This window comes from Eumetopias jubatus, unplaced genomic scaffold, assembly GCF_037043125.1.
Source record: "Eumetopias jubatus isolate StellerSeaLion01/CBP00866 unplaced genomic scaffold, mEumJub1_p1.0 scaffold_5, whole genome shotgun sequence".
NCBI classification, from domain to species: domain Eukaryota; kingdom Metazoa; phylum Chordata; class Mammalia; order Carnivora; family Otariidae; genus Eumetopias; species Eumetopias jubatus.
The window spans coordinates 10,445,899-10,465,622 of NW_028274811.1; the positions used below are offsets into that span (position 1 = coordinate 10,445,899).

At 40.1% G+C, this 19,724-nt stretch overlaps 1 protein-coding gene across 1 annotated transcript in view; it reads left to right on the forward strand.

The window, feature by feature from the left end:
- The window catches only part of KCNN2 (potassium calcium-activated channel subfamily N member 2), a 143,283-nt gene that overhangs the window by 41,194 nt on the left and 82,365 nt on the right, over positions 1-19,724 (forward strand). The window contains exon 4 of the mRNA XM_028093030.2: positions 826-1,244. Coding sequence (XP_027948831.2) covers positions 826-1,244 — 419 coding nt within the window. The remainder of the gene's footprint in view (positions 1-825; positions 1,245-19,724) is intronic.

Sequence of the window (19,724 nt, forward strand, 5' to 3'; positions counted from 1 at the left end):
AGAGACACACAGCAAGAGAGGGAACACAAGCAGGGGGAGGGGGAGAGGGAGAAGCAGGCTTTCCGTGGAGCAGGGAGCCTCATGCAGGACTTGATCCCAGGACCCCGGGATCATGACCTGAGCCAAAAGCAGACGCCTAACGACTGAGCCACCCAGGCGCCTCAAAAAAGAATCTTTATTAAAGGAAGATTGAAAGCAAGTTCATAATCGAAGGGAAGGCTAAGGAAGGACAGAAGAAAAGAGAAGGTAGAGTCATAGATAGAGAAGCTGGAAGAAATGTTTCTGCCACCTTTGTGGTCCCTTGTGATTTTCTCCCCGAAGCCAATGAGATTTCCTGTTAAGAACACTCATGTGCAGTTGCATTATAGGCTATAACTGACCACAGAGGCACCGCAAATAGATTCCACTGAGAACGTGGTTAGAATTGAGGAAGGGTTTTAGATCCAGACGCTTGATGCGGAGAACAGATTGTTCCTAAGGCTAAGTCCATTGCGACTCCACCAAGGCAGGGGGGTGCATTACCGAAGGGCCCAAGCCCCTTCTCTTAAAATGATGTAACTTACCCGATCCTCCAGGAGCATCGACCCCAGAATAATTCCAGCTCCCGGACAGCAAGTGTCCAATTTCAATTTTTGCAAAACGAAGTTCTCCTTTTGTGCCGATACCATTTTCTCAAGATAGCGTACCTGGCTAGCATTTAAGTGTTACACCCTTCAGCTCGCCACGATCTCTAAAAGTCATGCGTTATGTATCTTTCGACTCTGCACTAACCCTTGTGGACCATTCATGCCATACTGAAGCTGACTTTCTACTTTATTTTTTCAGTTGTTCATGGTGGACAATGGAGCAGATGACTGGAGAATAGCCATGACTTATGAGCGTATTTTCTTCATCTGCTTGGAAATACTGGTGTGTGCTATCCATCCCATACCTGGGAATTACACGTTCACATGGACGGCCCGGCTTGCCTTCTCCTATGCCCCATCCACAACCACCGCCGATGTGGACATTATTTTGTCTATACCGATGTTCTTAAGACTCTATCTGATCGCCAGAGTCATGCTCTTACATAGCAAACTTTTCACCGATGCCTCCTCTAGAAGCATCGGAGCACTGAATAAGATAAACTTCAATACCCGTTTTGTTATGAAGACTCTAATGACTATCTGTCCAGGAACTGTGCTCTTGGTGTTTAGTATCTCATTATGGATAATTGCCGCATGGACCGTCCGAGCTTGTGAAAGGTAAGTTTGTTTCTTTTCCTGGGGACGTAATTTGGAAGTGGGAGGAAGAACACATTTTAGACCAGAGGCACACAGTGACTCACTCTTGAAAATGTTGGATTCTCTGGTGTTTTAAACGAGTCTGACAAAACTTGACTTCACATTTTTCTTACAGTAATGACTTGATGATGATGTACTTTTTCCCTTTTTTTTTTTTAGAGAGAGAGGAGAACACGACGGGGTTGAGGGGAGAGGGGCGGAGGGAGCAAGAGAATCTTACGCAGGCTCCATGCCCAGCACGCAGCCCTACTGGGGGCTGATCTCACGACCCTGAGATCATGCCCTGAGTTGAAATCAAGAGTCAGACACTGAACCAATTGAGCCACCCAGGCGCCCTGATTATGCATTTTTCTTTCTGATTGGATCAGTTTTCTACAAAGGGCTGTTTTTATACTCTGTGTCAAAATTTGGAGACCTACAGATTTTATAGATTTCTGTCCGAAATGTCTGTTTAATGGTAACACTGGATCATTTTGGTGCCACACTGGTTATAGCGTCGATTATCGTTGAGACAGAAAGCCAGTGGAAACGATGTGATTCAGACTGTTGGAACTTTCGGGAATATTTCAGTGTGGTCTGTTGATCGTACTGCCTATTTAACACGGTGTTCATGTGATTACTGATAAGGAGCTTATAGGTATAATATTTGGTTTTTATTGAACTCAACAGTTAGAATGGTAAGTGTGGATTTGTTGTATTGTCTGAGGTGCTCTGGTGGTTTGGAGCTAGACACGCATCCTTAGAATTCAGGAACTGCCCAGTGAGTCTGAATTAATTAGTAATAGCATCACTGATATTAACCTTGCCATTTAACAAACAAAAAGAGATTTGTTATATAAATAAGAGGGACTCTATCATGAGGACTGAAACCTCATGTGACCTTGGTTAAGAATATCTAAGTTGAAATTAGCAATAGACAGGAACGATTTAGTAATTGTTAGAACTGTTAAATCTTAGGATGTTCTTTGTAGTGTCCAGATGTTTTTTAGTTTAGCTTTTGAAAATCGAAGGTATATACGTATACAGTTTAAGGAAGAAAAATATCTGTATGAGAATTGTTGCAAAAAAAGCAAACCTGCAATACCCCTTCCCCATTTTGATTTTTCAGAAGCAGTCACTCGACGATCTTTTAGTCAGTTTTTTTTTGGTAATTGCTTTTCATATTTCTGAATGATATTGCTTATTTTGCTACCACTAGGTTTTTCATCTAGCTTTTTAGGAAAGTTGGGGTTTTAGTTTTCTTTCACACGTACATACCCCTTTCATGACTGTACCCCCCCAAAAGAGTAATTTCTATCTTCCCAGTAAGTTATGTTGACACCGATGATCTGCATTCTACGCTAACATCCTTATGACTATGTAAACTGCATTTGTGGTTGAACAGTGTGTAGTATCTTATTAGCATCTTGCTTTTTCTGCACATCTTTTTATTTTCCCTCATTTCCCCCATATTTAAATATTCTTTTGCTAGATTCATGTATATTGAGCAGTCTAGCAATTTCACCTTGAAAAACAATTCTTCTAACCTGCTTGCCCATCACATTGGGGATTTCCTCGGGCTTCTTTGTATGTTGGGTACCCTTTTTCTTGAACCCCGTTTCTCCCTCGTTTTCCACCTATCCTTCATTTTGGCAGAATTCATCTTCCAGTAGCTTTTAAGAAAAGGTAGCAGGTAAGAGAGAGAATATTTTGAGAGCTTGAGATATGGCCATTCTTCTTTCCCTACTTCTTTGATAACGGGGCTGGATATAAAACTCTAGATTGGAAATCACTTTTACTCAGAATATCGAAGCCTTTATTTTCCTCTGGCATCCAGGATCCAGCAGTCTGATACTGTCCTCAATTTTTTATGCTTTTTTTCTCCCCCACGGAAGCTTTTAGGATTGGTGTTCTACAGTTGCAACAGGATACATCTTGGCGTGACTCTATTTTAATCTAGAGTACTGGGAATATAATAAGCCTGTTCAATCCTGGAATGATCGTCCTTCAGTTCTTAGAAATTTTCTTGAATTATTTAATGATTTTTGTTCCTGTGTTCTGTTGTGTGGATATTGGCCCTCCTCTATTGGTTTTCTGATTTTCCTGTTTTCTTTCTTATTTTTTTCTGTTTCTGTTTTTGCTCTGTCTATGAAAGATAACCTCCATTTTATCTTTCTATTGGAATTTAGTTTCTTTTTAATATATATTAATTTCTAGTGTCTCATGTTTGATCCCCAAGTGCCCCTTTGAAAAAAAGTAGCATCATGCTTTTGTTCTCGGATACATTGTTTTATTTGTTCAGCGATGTTAATGATAATTTTTGAAAATTTTTCTCTTCATATCTGTATTGTTTGCCCAAAGATTCATTTTTCTGTTGGTTTTGGCTTCTAGCTTTGCCCAAGTAGTTAGGTAACTTCAACTGTCTGCCCTTACTTGACAGTGCCATCCTCAAGAGATGAGTGAGTGGAACTTTCTTTGCATATCTAGAAGTTGTCAACTGTGGGCTTCACTACAGGGTCATTTGGGGTGTGGGGGGCAGAACACCAATTTTAGTATCTTTACGTATTTTCTGTTTTCTCTGAGCAATCTGACAGGCTCATGGGAAGTTGTTTCTCCTGTCCTCCCTTGAAGGTGCAAGCCCTAGGGGACAGCATACTGGGAATTGAAAGGTCAGAGAAGAGGTCTCAACCACTAATCTGCAAACCTTTATTTGTTTTCTGAGTCGTAACATTACCGGTAGCCTACTCCCTATGGTGCTTGATGCCCTCCGTCAACTCACTGACTTTGTGTTTTACCTCTCGGGACAATAAACTTCCAGGCTTCTCCCAGTTGGTAAAAGATACTACAAGTGACAAAGTAGAGAAGAGAATCTAGGTATCTAACTGCTTTTATGCAGTATCTGAACCCGTCCTCACCTTTAAGGCCGTGTCCTGATCTCCACTTGCGGAGATGCTGGTGCTAAGGATTTCCTGAGCCTTTAGACGGGATGGGTTGGTTCTCAGTGCCGATATGCTTTCCTTGTGATTTTTTTTTTACCAATCCCAGTCTAGAATTCTCCTTTCACGAGTCAGGTAAGTCAGTGATCACATGTCAGTTGGCTTTTCAGCTACCGTCAGACTGTCTTGTCACTCATTCTTGCTGTCCTCATGGGTCTGTGCTTTTTGGGGTTTCTTTGTTTTACAGTTACTTATAGTCATTTTAATGGGGTTCAGGGAGGGAGCCAAGGTCTGCATGTTTGTTGAGTCTATCTATTTTACAAGAAATTCTGGAGTGATTAGTTTTTAGGATCAAGTATCTGAATCTTTTTTAGACCTTCTCTTATTAAGTACGGTGTTTGAAGGATTAAAGTTTTCTTTTTAAACGAAACCTAGACTCCTTATGGTATTGCTTTATTTGCTAGCAGTCATGGTATTTAGAGGCTTATGGTATTTCCTGGAGCAGATGTACCTATAAAATTTGAAGAGTAAGTATGAAAAACTTTAGCTGATAAACCCATTTAGTTTATGAAAATTGCTCTTAGTTGAAAGTTATATATAACACCATACCACTGGGGGTAAAGGCACAGTTGAATGGTACGTACATCTGTATGAGTGGTCCCCAGCGTATCTGCTCCCCAAGGGCCCAGGAAATAAATGGCCTCAAAACTGTGCACATGCCATATATTTTCTTTTCAAAAATGGTCCATCTTAACTGTTTGAACCCATCTTCACCAGATTCAGAACGCCTCAGGCAAATGATGCCACATCTTCCTAGGAGCCCAAAGTATGTGTGTTTTTTTAACAGGCTGAGATTGTGAGGTGACAGACCAGTCCTGGGTTCATATAAAAAGACACTAGAACCTGAAAATTGCCCATTTCATATGAAGACTGAGAGTCTGTAGCCAGCAGTTACATAACAGGAACACACTGTGGCATGTTGGGGAAGGGAGGGAGACCAGACTCTGGACTGGGATGCTGAGATCTCGTCCCACTCGTGCAGCGGAGGGGCTGCGTGATGACTTCAGGCCAACCAGCTCACTTCTTTTTGTCTTAATTTCTTCACTGCAAACTAAATGGGTTGATAAGCTTTCCTCTTCCAAAGATAACATTTCCTAATTGTACAAGTGTGTAAAAGAAAATAAAATCACTAACCAGCGTTGTGATAGTAGATTTTCCACAGTTTGTTCCTCGTTTGACTTCCCATTTTGCTGCACAAAATCTCCAGATTGTGACTTGTAAGATACAAAGATAAAAAAAGAAATTAGCTTCTTTTTTACAAAGTTTGATATGAGGTCGTTTGCATCTTACATTTCCTTAAATGTTTTCCTTCCTTCCTTTCTTCCTCCCTCCCTCCCTGCCTCTCCCTCTTTTCCTTCCCTCCCTCCCTCCCTTCCTTCTTCCTTCTTCCTGTTGTGAATTTGCAGTACTTCGTACAACACACAGCTCTCCTATTTCTTTGGTTTGGAATTTGGATTTGAATGAACCCCACCAGGTCCATCTTTGATCTACCCAAGTATCCTCTCCATATTAAAGGGAGATTCACACCTGATAGAAATCCTCTTAGTTAATTAGAACAAGTCTAAGAATATTTTTAAAAAGAAAAAGGTTTTAGGGCGCCTTTGTGGCTCAGTTGGTTAAGCAGCCGACTCTTGATTTCAGCTAGAGTCCCGATCTCAGGGTGCTGGGATCAAGCCCCATTGGGCCCCACACCAGCTTCGAGTCTGCTTGAGAATATTCTCTCTCCCTCTGCCCCTCCCCCCACCCAGGTGTGCGCACGCTTGCTCGCTTGCCCTCTCAAATAAATTAGGTAAAACTTTTTAAAAATGTTTAAAAGGAGAGAGCTTTTGAGAGAAAGAGAGAAGCACATGCCTCTCTGGAGAAGTTTGTTTTGCAGACCTATCCCTCTCCTTCCACTGAGCACAGCACATCTAGAGGTTTCTGGGAAATGTTCTGTACTAAGGAGGAGGACATCCTGTAGGAGGCATCTCTTCCTGGCGGTGTTACTTTCCCTGACAGATCATGTATCTCTGATTTACCTATAAGGAATAAAAACTCCCTTTTTCTTTTATTTCTCTCCCCCCCCTTTCCAGTGTCCCCTCTGTCACCTTCTCCCTACCCCCCCGCCTTCCGTGAAAGGTAGGAAGAAGCTGAGTGGCAAGTAGCTGGCATTATGCCTGGAGCCTACGTTTGTCGGGAGGAGCCTGCCCCAGACCAGTGTCCCTTCTCTCTCTGGTTTCATTTTGGCTTTATGTTGAGGTGGATATGAAGCCTGGAAAGAACATTTGCTTCTAAAACAACCTGGAAAGTGTGACCTAGTGCTGCTCAAGTGATTTCTTGTTCATGCAGACTCAGGTCTGGGCATTGAATCAGATGTGTCAGGAGAACCTTCAGGAACATTTTTGTCCTCCAGGAAGTCTGAACCCCATATCTTGGGGTCCTGAAAACTGGGCATTATCTATCTTGTACTTTTTGAGGCTTCACTGTTTTTGTAAAGAGCATAAGTGAGTGTTCAATCTGAAGTGCGCTTCACCAGATACTGTTGTGTTTTTTTTTTTTTAAGATTTTATTTATTTATTTGAGAGGGAGAATGAGAGAGAGAGAGAGCAGGAGAGGGGGTAGGGTCAGAGGGAGAAGCAGACTCCCCACTGAGCAGGGAGCCCGATGCAGGGCTTGATCCTAGGACCCCAGGATCATGACCTGTGCCGAAGGCAGTCGCTTAACCAACTGAGCCACCCAGGCACCCACCGGACATTGTTTTTGAGGAAACTGTTTTGCCAGGCGTAGGACCAGATACTGTGGGCCAGTGCTGTGTTACGTGAGGGAAAGCATTTTGCTCCGTATTGTTTTTTCTTTTTTCCCTGTAAGGGTTCCCAGAAGATTTACTATGGGCATGTGCTTTGGGTATATCCAAGAGAGAAAAGGAGCATTGACTTGACCACGTCTTCTGGGAACCAGAGTTGGCCCTTGTCAATAACTGAAGTTTCAGAGATGGAAAGGCTTTTTTTTTTTTTTAAGGTAAACTGTTATTTTGTAGTTTTGTCTTGTTTTGTTTTTTGTTTTTAATTTTGTTTAATTATGTTAGCTTTCTGCACACTATTCTCTTCCTGATTGCTGCAGGTTTTATCATGTGGGGGAGGGGGCCGAGTTTGGAATGGACAGAAAGAAGGGGTAAGAATGGGGAGCGTTACCACAGAGAGAAGCAGACATGAACAATCTGATAATGTAATGATGCTCGGTGCGGTTTGTCACCGGAAAAGATTCATTTAGTTAAGACATTTGTGGCCAAATAAAATTCACTGTTCTTTTTTTTTTTTTTTACAATTTTATTTATTTACTTATTTGAGAGAGAGCACACCCACGCTCGCATGAGTGGGGAGAGGAGCAGAGGGAGAAGGAAAGAATCTCAAGCAGACTCTGTGCTGAGCATAGAGCCTAACACAGGGCTTGATCTCAGGACCCTGAAATCATCACCTGAGTTGAAGCCGAGTAGGGCACTTAACTGAGTGAGCCACCCAGGCGACCCTAAATTCACCCTTCTTCTTTACCTTATTGCTTCATCTCCAGGAGTGTTTAAGTATGAATTAACTAGTATACATTTGTTAAGTGGGAAAGGTTTCTCTCAATGGCTTTAGAATGGTTTGTTCTTTTCCCAGGTGGGAAAATTGGAGAAGCGAACAAGGGAACTTGTTTTGTAGAGCTTCTCATGAGCTAAGCTGTATTTTAGATGGGTTAAAAATAAATTCTTCAAAACTCATAGGTAAAGAAAGGTAGTAAGTATTTATTATATAACAAAAATATTTAACACATATTATAATAATATATAAACAGGTAAATGAGTATTTTTCAAATTATCAAAGACAACTGAGGAATGGAGTTTCAGCTGTGTTTAGAATCTATTATTCTGTCTTAAAAGTATGTTTTAAAAGTATGTTTTACGTCTTCCATTAATCAAGTTAGACTTTTCTTTTTTCTTAATTAATTAATTTTTAAAAATACTTTTAAAAACCTGTCACTGATAGTCTCCTACATTGCATTTGTTTTAATTGCCCGAAAGATGATTTCCAAAATGCGGCTGAAACTTTATTATAGCAGTATATTGTGGAATATTACTGCCAAGTCATGTGCCATAAAACCGTATCCCACATAAAACTTTATATACAATAGCTGCTTTTAACACAAGGATTGGTGATATCGTCCAACATCAGTATTAACCAAAGAGTCGATCAGGAAAGTGCTTGCAGGATGGGAACGGCCCATTTTGTAACTACACGTGTTTCCAAACTTTTAGCACCAGTTCATAGAGGGTATATGATTTGGGATTCTGCTTCCCATTGCATATGGGCCCTGAATACCAGTCATTTTTCTACCTACTAAGATAACGTGAACATACCGTTCTTCCTGCGTGGTCATTGTTGACATCTAGGAAATTAAATCAGCATTGTGGTGTTTACTTTTTTGTGACCAAACGTGAATCTGCTATTCTAAGCTCAGACATTCCTGACTTCCTCTTCATAGAGCATGATTTTGAATAAAACCATTTCAGGTTTCAATAGGTGATAAACGATTTAGAATGCTTAAATGGTCTGGATTCTAATTTTCACGTTTCTCATTTCAAAAGAGTTTTAGTTTGCTTTGATATTTTTTCTCTGAGAAGCCAGTTTTTCGAGGAGGAAGGGATAGATGGCATCTGAGAGCCTCACTTCTATTTATTTCTAAAAATTATTTACATAGCATCACACACAGCAGAGTATGAAATGAGGAGGCTACGTTTTCAAACTCTAGCTTGCTTTCTTGACCTGCTGTCCATGATTCTATTTTATATTTTTAGGAGACTCTCTGAGAAGTCTGTGCGTGTTCAGGCCCTGACCATCAGAGATGCCTTATTTCCTGCTGATTTCCTTAAATCGGAAGCATGTGACTTGGGATCAAGTTTCTTCAGTAGTTGTCAAAGTAGTCATAAAATATCCATGGGCCGTGCTGGGGAAGCATCCTCCTGCACCTTGACTGATCACGGTGTACTGGATAATTAGATTATTTCTTACCACTTAAAGTTTCAGCTGTTGCTAAGTAAACTCTAAGCATTTCATCAATGGATTTGTAATTTGTGGTTCATGGTAATGTAATACTTTGTAAACTTAGACTTCCAGAGTCTGATTCACATGGACGGATATAGCCTTTTTTAGACTCAGAAATGAGTCACAACTTTAAAATGGGCCCTTTCAAGTTATAAAAGTCAGCGGTTTGAAAGCATTCATCATGCATCTGTGACTTGGAAAGCATCAAGCCTCGGTATAGTGTTTGCCAAATAAATTGGTCATTAAAGTCTTATGGAAAAAAAGCCAGTACTTTGTCCAGCTCAGTTTTCTCTTCATGCCTCCATAGATATGATTTGGTATTCTGTTTTTGGTTTGGGGTGTGGTTTTTTTTTTGGGGTCTACCTCCTGAGAGAACGATGAGAATTAATATTTGTTGGCAAGATGCTTTGAGATCCTGGTTTGAGGAGTGCAGTTGGAAAAACCAGCACTGATTATATTCAAAACAACAACAACAACAACAAACCCACAAAAACCCAACAACAAAACACCAAACAAAAATCATGAAGCCAAAAACCGCTCAGAAATCCAATCTCGCTGATCTTATAGTGAACTCATTATAGTCTTTCCCATCCTGACATCGATGCTGAGGTGCAGATTTTATGGAATACGGGTCCTGATTGTCTCCTAACTGGTGTGTATGCGATCCTGTGCAGCTTTCTTATGCACTTGAGCTTCAGAATCACTCTGCCAGATAAAAAGAAAAAACATAGAGTCAAAACGTAGATGCCCTGACATTCACACTATTTTGTCTTTTTTTTTTAAAGACTTTATTTTTTATTTTTTTTAAAGATTTATTTATTTGAGAGAGCGAGAAAGAGAGAGAGTACATGAGAGGGGGGAGAGTCAGAGGGAGAAGCAGGCTCCTCACTGAGCAGGGAGCCTGATGCGGGACTCGATCCCGGGCTTCCGGGATCATGACCTGAGCCGAAGGCAGTTGCTTAACCAACTGAGCCACCCAGGCGCCCCACACTATTTTGTCTTTAAGAAAATTAATACATTTCTTAGACATACATGAGGCTCGATTGGAGAAAATTCAGCTTTTCCCCACTTGCCTGCAGGATTTTGTACGTTCTTTTATTCTTTTTGAAATTTATATCCTTTATTTTTAATGTGATCATACAGCAAAATAGCATAAAAATAACAAAATAAATTTGAGACAAGAAAAGTGCCTTTACGTGCAATAGAATGTACACATTTTGAGCATTTTCAGGGCTTGGACAAATCGGCCTTCTATACTAACATTAAACTTTTATAACCTTTGTACCTATTCATGGGCTTGCTTCATGTTATGACTACTCAATTTAGGGAATGAAGGGGGTTTTAGAATTGTATCCCAGAGCTGGTGTTGGGGTTAAAAAGCATCTGCTGCTGATCAGGCAGGGTGCTTGGCTGGACTCCCTGGGAAGGACTGGATGAGTTGTTTCTCTGGTGATTGCCAGCCAGGTAGAGCAGTATCTAGTCTTAACAGTGCTTCCTGATGCCCCGTGGAGGGGAATGGCAGTCCTTGAACTCTCCCACTCTGCCAGATCCAGTCCGGTTTTGTCCCTGATTCAAAAGCCCACGGATTAGTAAATAGTCTGATCACTGCCAAATTCCTAGGGAAATTGGAAAAGGCCCAGGCTTCAGAGACTTTAACTTAGCATGGTGGTGAAGTCAAAGCCATTTTGAGAACATGGTCATTAGTTAATAAACGCTTGATGAATAAAATAAAGGAATTAAAGGAAAAAACCTCATGCAGAGTTTCGCCATAATTTTTGGATAATGTGTAAGAGGATTTTTTTTTTTTTGGTCATTCTTCCATTTTTTTTAAACAACTTGATTGAGGTATAACTTATATACCTATTTTAAGCATATAATTTAAGCATATATCTCAATCATTTCCTAGTAAATGTCGAGAACTATACAACCATCACCTCTGTTTTTTTTTTTTTTAAGATTTTATTTATTTACTTGAGAGCATGAGTAGAGGGATAGGGAGAAGCAGATTCCTTGCTGAGCAGGGAGCCCCATGTGGGGCTTGACTCGATCCCAGGACCTGGAGATCATCACCTGAACCAAAGTCAGAAGCTTAACTGACTGTGCCACCTAGGCACCCCAACCTCTGTTGCGTTTTTATTTTTTTTAAAGATTTTTATTTATTTATTGAGAGAGAGAGAGAGAATGGTAGAGAGAGAGCATGAGAGGGAAGAAGGTCAGAGGGAGAGTCAGGCTCCCTGCTCAGCAGGGAGTCTGATGCGGGACTCGATCCCGGGACTCCAGGATCATGACCTGAGCCGAAGGCAGTCGCTTAACCAACTGAGCCACCCAGGCGCCCTCTGTTGCGTTTTTAAAGCTTCACCACCCCCCAAAAGATCCCTTGTTCCCATTTGCATGAAGTCCCTGCACCCTCCAGTCCCAGGAGACCACCAATATGTTGTCTGTCTCCATAGATTTGCTCTTCTGAGCATTCTGTAGAAATGGAATCAGATGATATATAGTTTTTTCTTTTACCTTGCTCAAAGATTTTGATATTCATTCCCGTCGTCTCATCTAGTTTGCTCCTTTTTATTGACAAATAGTATTCCGTTATAAGGATATGCCACAGTTTGTTCCCTCATTCACCAGTTGATACACATTTAGAAGGTTTCCTGTTTGGGGGCGGTTATGAATAGAACCGCTGTGAACTTTTGCACAGACGTCTCTGTAGAAACAGGTTTTGGTTTTCTTGGGTAGACATCTAGGAGTGGCCCACACTATCTTATATTCTTCCCAGAAACTAAGCATCTGTGAGGGTTCCTCTTTTATTACACAGCGCTGACAACACGGTCATATACACATACACACATATATACACAAACATATTTATTGATATAATCTTAGTACCATTCTAGTGAGTGCACAGTGGTACCTTATTTTGGTTATAACTTGCAATTGTCCAGTGGCCAATGATGGCGAACACCTGTCATGTGATCATTAGCCATTTGTGTATCTTCTTTGGCAAAATGTCCATTTAAAGTGTTTGCCCATTTTCACACTGGGTCATTTATCTTACTCTATCCTAAGAGTTTTTTCTCTATTCCGATTACCAGGCTTTTCTCAGATGCATGATTTGCAAATATTTTCTATGGCTTGTCTTTGTGTTTTCGTTTGTTTTTTTGAACACCATGTTTTCTGAAGCCACGAATACTTGCCTTTCTCAAAAGGAGTCTTGCTTTACCGCCCAAGCCAGGGAAAAAACCAGCTACACATACCCAGGGGGCTGTGATGAACTCTTTGAAGAGACTTGACTCCCTTGTTAAGTTTTTCTGCTTCCTATGCTTTTCCTTGCTGTCTTTTGCTACCCTGAAGTCTTGCGTTTCTAGTATCTGCTATTTTGCTAGTTACAAGAAATAGAGGAAGGAGCGAGGGAGGTTAACCTGAGTTAAAAAATATCTGTCCAGGTCTTGCATCGCCGTGATGATGGTAGTCACTGTGAACAGTGAAGTCCAGAGAGTTTCTGTCACTTTAATACTTAGGGTGAAGATGTTCCTTGACTCGCGCCTAATGGGGATATTTAGAATTCTTTTCTTTTCCTCCCCGTTAAGGCAGTAATTTGTTTTAAACAATCTACAGGTATCTTCATGACCAAGGGCAAACGTTTGTAACAGGTGTGACCCCATTTTAGGGAATTAGCTAAAGATTGTTAAAAACCAAGCCCCCTCCCCCACTCTGTGTGACCTCACTGGATTTTATGACAGTCCAGTGTCATCTCTTTGGAAGAGTGATGCTCTAGCCATGGGCTGCCTGACCAGATGCCCATTGCTTGATTATTCTTCATAGCATGCTTTGTATCACAGTGACGGGATATCATAGTCCAACTCACAGGGAAGTAGCAATTGATATCTGACATTTAGTTTTCCACAATGGCTCAGGGGCCAAGAGATTTTTGAGTAGCCACTCCTAATATCTATTGCTTGTCATAGATTTAATATTCTAAAAGCTTTCTGCATTACATAAAGAGTACCATTTTAGCTTACAGAATTGTATTGAATAGTCTAACAGAAGAAGATGCAACTTAAAAATAAATTTTTGCAGACTTTGTGATATCTGGTGTCGGGGCTTTAGAACCTCTTCAGAAACCTCCATGTAAGAATCATGGTCTGGTCTGTAAATAGGAAAGCCACAACGTAAGGCACAAAGTATTCAGATCAAGTTGGGTTGGAAGAAAATATCTTTTGCCAGCAATCAGAGTGAAAAGTTAAATTTACTAACTTTCCTGATTTAAATAAATGGTTCCCAGTATTTCATGTGATTGGGCGTTTCAGTGATCGTAAGCTCTCTGTTTTGAACAAAACCAAAGCTATGTTAGACATCTATGGAAAATCATCCTGAATCTCCGCTTATTATTCTTTTGGGGTAAGTTTATGCTTTTGTCCTGGAAGGCATGACAAAATGAAGCATCCAATACAGAAAGATAAGCTTTGGTCCATAATTTTAATCTGGCTTTGTGGTGGCCAGCTCTTAGAAATCTGGCTGGCTGTGTGTCTTTTCTGAAAAGGGATGAGTATTCTTAGATTTACTACTGTTATTTTTCTAGTCCACCTACTGTGCTTTCTAGTGGTCAGTAAGATGTTTTTGCTTTGGTTCTTTAAATAGGTTCTAAGAAGCTCGGGGTGTTGCTGTGAAGTGAGAGGTCTCTCTGTCAGGTTTTGTATTCCTCCTTAAAGATTCTTCATTTTTTATGGACTGATAGCTTTTATTTCTCTTCTCATCTATCATTCACCCTCTGTGTCCTCTGGATTCCTGTTCTTTCCTACCAAGGTCATTGGCACAGCTAGTGATGGGCCAGGTGTTTGGGGTAGGTGTGTGGTTGTATGGTAAAAGGGATGAAGGTACCATGATAGGCAGGTTCGATGTGGTCTTGAAGAAGAACCGGGAAGACTTTTGTAGTCATTAGTCACTAGCGTAATATGCTCAAAACTTTCATCTGATCCTGGTTAGGTGAGGGGATGGGTTTTCTCTCCAATGTCAAGGTGTTCTTTGAGTGCCTATGGTATTCTCCACCCTTTACAGATGAGGGTACAAAAGCCCTGCTTAAACCAGACTCCACAAGGATAAAGACCATGTCTAGTAACATCTTGATCCTGGTGGCCCAGATCTTTTTTTTTTTTAAAGATTTTATTTATTTATTTGAGAGAGAGAGAGAGAGAGAGGCAGACTTCCCCACTGAGCAGAGACCCCGATGCAGCACTTGATCCCAGGACCCCGGGATCATGACCTGAGCCGAAGGCAGACGCTTAAAACTGACTGAACCACCGGAGGCGCCCCTCTTGTGAGATCTTATGAGTCTTCTAGTCCTGTCAGGTCAAGAATAATGATGACTACCACAGCTCCGTGAGGACTTGTGAGGTAAACGTTTTGCACAGATGTGTGCCCATCAGTCAGAACAACAGAGGGCTGATGAGAAATGTTTCATGAGTGACTTCATGTATTAAGTTTAACCCTATGAGCGACATAATACTTCCAATGGGAATAATGTATGTTAAATGTGGAAAAAATGCTTATGTCTTGATTTTATTATCTTCCAGAAATGGGTTCATTTGAAAGCAATTAGAGTTTTACTATTTAGTAAGTTAACAAAGTTTAATGAGGAGCTCTGTGTTAATTTAAAATTTCTTTGAAGCAGGGGCAAAAATAGCACTTGCTGAATTTTTTTTCTCTTAGTTAATATTGGTCGGTAATGTTTCATATGTTTCAGGTGTGCAAAAGTCTAGTTACCATTTTTCACCATACAGTTGACCCCCTTCACCCATTTTGCCCACCCCACAACTCCCTTCCTCTCTGGTAACTGTCAGTCTGTCTCTGTGTTTATGAGTTTGTTTTTGTATTATTTTGTTTTATTCATTTCTGTTTTTTTTCAAGATTCCACATATTAGTGAAGTCATATCGTATTTGTCTTTCTCCATTACTTAGCATAATACCCTCAAGGTCCATCCATGTTGTTGTAAATGGCAAGATTTCATTCTTGTTTATGGCTGAGTAATATTCCATTGCACATATGTACCACACCTTCTTTATCCATTCATCTGTTGATGAATACTTAGGTTGTTTTCATATCTTGGCTATTGTAAATAATGCTGCAGTGAACATAGGGGTGCATATATCTTTTCAAATTAGTGTTTTCATGTTCTTCAAATAAAGACCCCGAAGTGGGATGGCTGCATCATATGGTAGATCTATTCTTAATTTTTTGAGGATTCTCCATATCGTTTTCCAGAATGGCTGCACCAATTTACATTCCTGCCAACAGTGCGTGGGGGTTCCCTTTATTCCATGTGCTCTCCAACACTTATTTCTTCTCTTTTTGATGCTAGCCACTCTGATGGTGGGAAGTGATATTTCATTGTGGTTTTGATTAGCAGTCCCCTAATGATTAGTGAGGTTGAACACCTTTTCATGTGCCTGTTGGCCATCTGTTTGTCTTATTTGGAAAAATGTCTACAGATCCTCTGCCCACTTTTTAATCGTTTTTTTTTTTTAATTATTGAGTTGTAGGAGTTCTTCATCTATTTTGGATATTAATCTTTTCTTGGATATGTGATTTATAAGTATCTTGTCCTGTTCAGTAGGATGCCTTTTCATCTTAATGATAGTTTCCTCACTTTTTAGGGAGGAAAGCTTTTTAGTTTAATGCAGTCCCATTTGTTTATTATTGCTTTTATCTCCCTTGTTTTTGGAGTCAGATCCACAAACACATCACTAAGACAGATGTCAAGCGACGTACTGCCTGTGTTTTCTAGGAATTTAATGTTATCCGGTCTTACATTTAAGTCTTTAGTCCATTTTGAGTTAATTTTTGTATATGGTATAAGGTAGTGGTCCACTTTCATTTTTTTGCATGTGGCTGTCCAGTTCTCCCAGTACCATTTATTGAATACACTCTCCTTTCTCTCTTGTATGTTCTTGGCTCCTTTGTCATAAATTAATTGTTCATATATGTGTAGGTTTATTTCTGGGCTCCCAATTCTGTTTCATTGATCTTTATGTCTGTTTTATGCCAAAACCTCACTGTTTTGATTACTGTATCTGTAGTGTAGTTTGAGATCAGGAAGCTTGATACCTTAGGCTTTGCTCTTCTTTCTCAAGATTGCTTTGGCTATTTGGGATTTTTTTGTGGTCCCATACAAATTTTAGAATTATTTGTTTCAGTTCTCTGAAAAATGCCGTTGGAACTTTCCTAGGGATTGCATTGACTCTGTAGACTGCTTTGGGTAGTATAGACGTTTTCACAATATTGATTCTTCCAGTTCATGAGCATGGTATGCCTTTCCATTTATTTGTGTCTTCAGTTTCTTTCATCAGTGCCTTAAAGTTTTCAGTGTACAGGTCTTTCATCTCTGTGCTTAAATTTATTCCTCAGTATTTTATTCTTTTTGATGTGTTTGTAAATGGGACTGCTTTCTTTCTTTTTCTAATGGTGTATTATTAGTGTACAGAAATGCCACAGATTTCTGTTTATTGACTTTATGTCCTGCAACTTTTACTGAATTCATTTATTCCAACATTTTTCTGGTGGAGACTTAAGGGTTTGTGTATATACTGTCCTGTCATCCGCAAATGGTGGTAGCTTTACTTCTTCCTTTCCAATTTCATGCCTTTTATTTCTTTTTCTTACCTTATTGCTGTGGCTACTTGCTGAATTTTTGAAGACTGCAGGCACATTGATCTTGGAAATCTGAAACCTTCAGAATATGCTAGACTGACGGGCAGAAGGCCTCACAGAAACATGGCAGGCATGCTACAGCACTGCTTGAAACTTTTTCAGTGTTCAGCCTGGAAGTATTTTTTATTTACTCTGTTGGAGCACATAGACTTCTGACAGGGTTGCTCAGTCTTTTATCTTGTGTTTTGCTTGGTGAGCTTTCAGCATCTGTGTGTTACAGTCACTGACTGGGATTTGCAAAGGGAGGGCAGAGGGAATCCCATCCTGAGGCGACATTAGGGCTAGAGCTCCACAGCACAGAGAAACATGCAGATGATATGAGTGCGCCTAAAGCAGCATTCCATCTTTTCCTTCTCAAAACCTACTGTTCTAATCACTGCAGTTGTCCCCCTGCCACTCAACTTAGGTCCCACAATGTGTTTAAAGTCATGGGTACTTCCTGAAAGTCTCGTTAACAGTAATATGTAACCTAGCATTGCTCCTGTTGGAAATGCACACGGCAAGTGCTGCTCAATATGGTCTGAAGAACTTCTGAGAATCCCAGTGACAGCCTTCTGAAAAAGAGCATCATGAGGTTCAAAGCACCAGGTTTAACTTCCTCCTACAGTTATCCACAGCAATGTAGGGGTCCAAGTAGGCTATTTGAAAGATAACATAAGATTTTTTTTTCATGGCCCTTTATCCAGTTTTACTTTTTATTAAGGATTTTATCTGGCTTAGTCTTTGTCTTAATTTGTGTTTCTTATTGATCAGTTTTTGTGGGGACAAATATCAGGAAGAATTGAGGAAATGAAAATATTCTAAGCTGTTTAAAGCAAGGATTTGCAAACTATGGATGGCCCGTGAGCCAAATTTGGCCCGCTTCTTGTTTTTTGGACATCGCATGAGCTAAGAACAGGTTTTACCCTTTTAAATCATTTTGCAGAAGGGGAGAATATGTGACAGAGACCATATGTGGCCTGCAAAGTCTAAAATATTTACCATGCAGACCCCAAACATAAAGTATCATTTTTGTCAGATTTGTTTTAAGCACAATATGATACTTAATATAAATTACAAACAATTCTAATTTACTTTCAGGTTCAGAAAGTGAATTTGTATTTGTCGCAGCTTAGATGAGTTTTTTTTTAATTGTCATTATAACATATTCAATGATTAAATATAAAGTACTTGGGTGACCAAGGAGCAAACATTGACATTGGCTCAAGTGACAGGTATGAGTGTCATATGGATGTTAATGACTGACCTAAGCTATATGGAGTAGTTCTAGCTAGAGCCCAGTAGAATTCACTTTTTTTATATATCCTAAACAAGAACTACCTGCTCTGTCCACCTAAAGCCGGACAACAGCAAGATATGGAAGGAGGGCTCTCATCTATTGGAGGATCCTGGGTTCTGCTCTCACTGACCTTGGGTAACATCAGTAGGAATACTGAGTCACTAAGAAATCTAATCTAGAGGCTGTGGAGGAGCAAATCATGGGATGGATTTAGAACCAAAGATTCCAAAATGCAGTCACTGAACTTTGGCAGAATGACTTTCTTTTGACAAGGAAAATCATCTAAAGTCTTCTTGCAGAGTTGTTCTCCACAATGTGTATGCTGAGCGGCGAGTAAAGCAGTGACTCCATGCTGCTCAAGGTGAAATAGCCTTTATATCTGTTATGTAATGGAGTATCATCATAAAATACCACGATTGTCTTGGTCCTATGGTCTCTGCTTCCAAATTCAGTACTGTTCCTATCAAGTCAGTTTATGTTACCTAACTTTGGGGAATTGACCAGCAAGACATTAAAATAATTCCCATTTGATTTTCTTACACGCATCTCTCCTAAGACCTTTCATGAGGTTTACTTGCTATGTTTCTTTGGCATTACTGCCTTTCCGTCAACATAATGCTCATTCTTCAGAAGAGTAGAAAGGAAGAAGCTATAATTCGGCAAAGGTACCAGATATCTGGAACAATGTCATGATTGTGGCAACATTTTGTATTAAAGTGTTCACACAACATGTTTTATAGGCCATCGAGAACTTCAGTGGTGTTGCTGGCTGGTAAGACTTTCATATGATTGTCTACATCACCACTCCCCCTCCTCCCTTTCTCATTCCATCTGATCCTTCATACCACCTGTAGATTCATCTCCTTTTGGCTGAGGCTGCTCTGGCCTGGAGGACTGTTGTTTCATTGTAGTTTTCAAGAGAGGTAGAAAGGATGTTCCCCTTTCCTTCCCTGATGTTTTGGATGGACACAGACACATTTTTCAGACTTAAGACAGGTGGGATGTGACTAAAAATTGCATCACGTGTCTTTCCCAAAACAAGTTCATTTTTTGAATGCTGAAGATTTCTGTACCTTTCCAGTACAGCCTTAAGTTGTCTTAACCACCTTCCAATCTATTTTGCACATGGCCTTGGATGTTCTTGATTTAAGCATATATTACATTTCCTTTTTATAGATTGTCTTTGTTGGAAAGGAAGAAATCCTGAGTTATGGTTTCTAGTGAACGAACACATTTAGGTGAAACTAACAAAGAGAAAGAAAGTCAACATGTGGGTTAAGCCTCATTAAGGTAGATTAAGTTTTAAAAGAACGTATCTGTAATTTGCCCACTTTTATTCAAATTAAGGTGCATTTTCTTGGTATGTTCTGCCACGAAGCACTGCCTTAGAACCAACCTTATGTTTCCCAGTTTTTCCTTATCAGTATT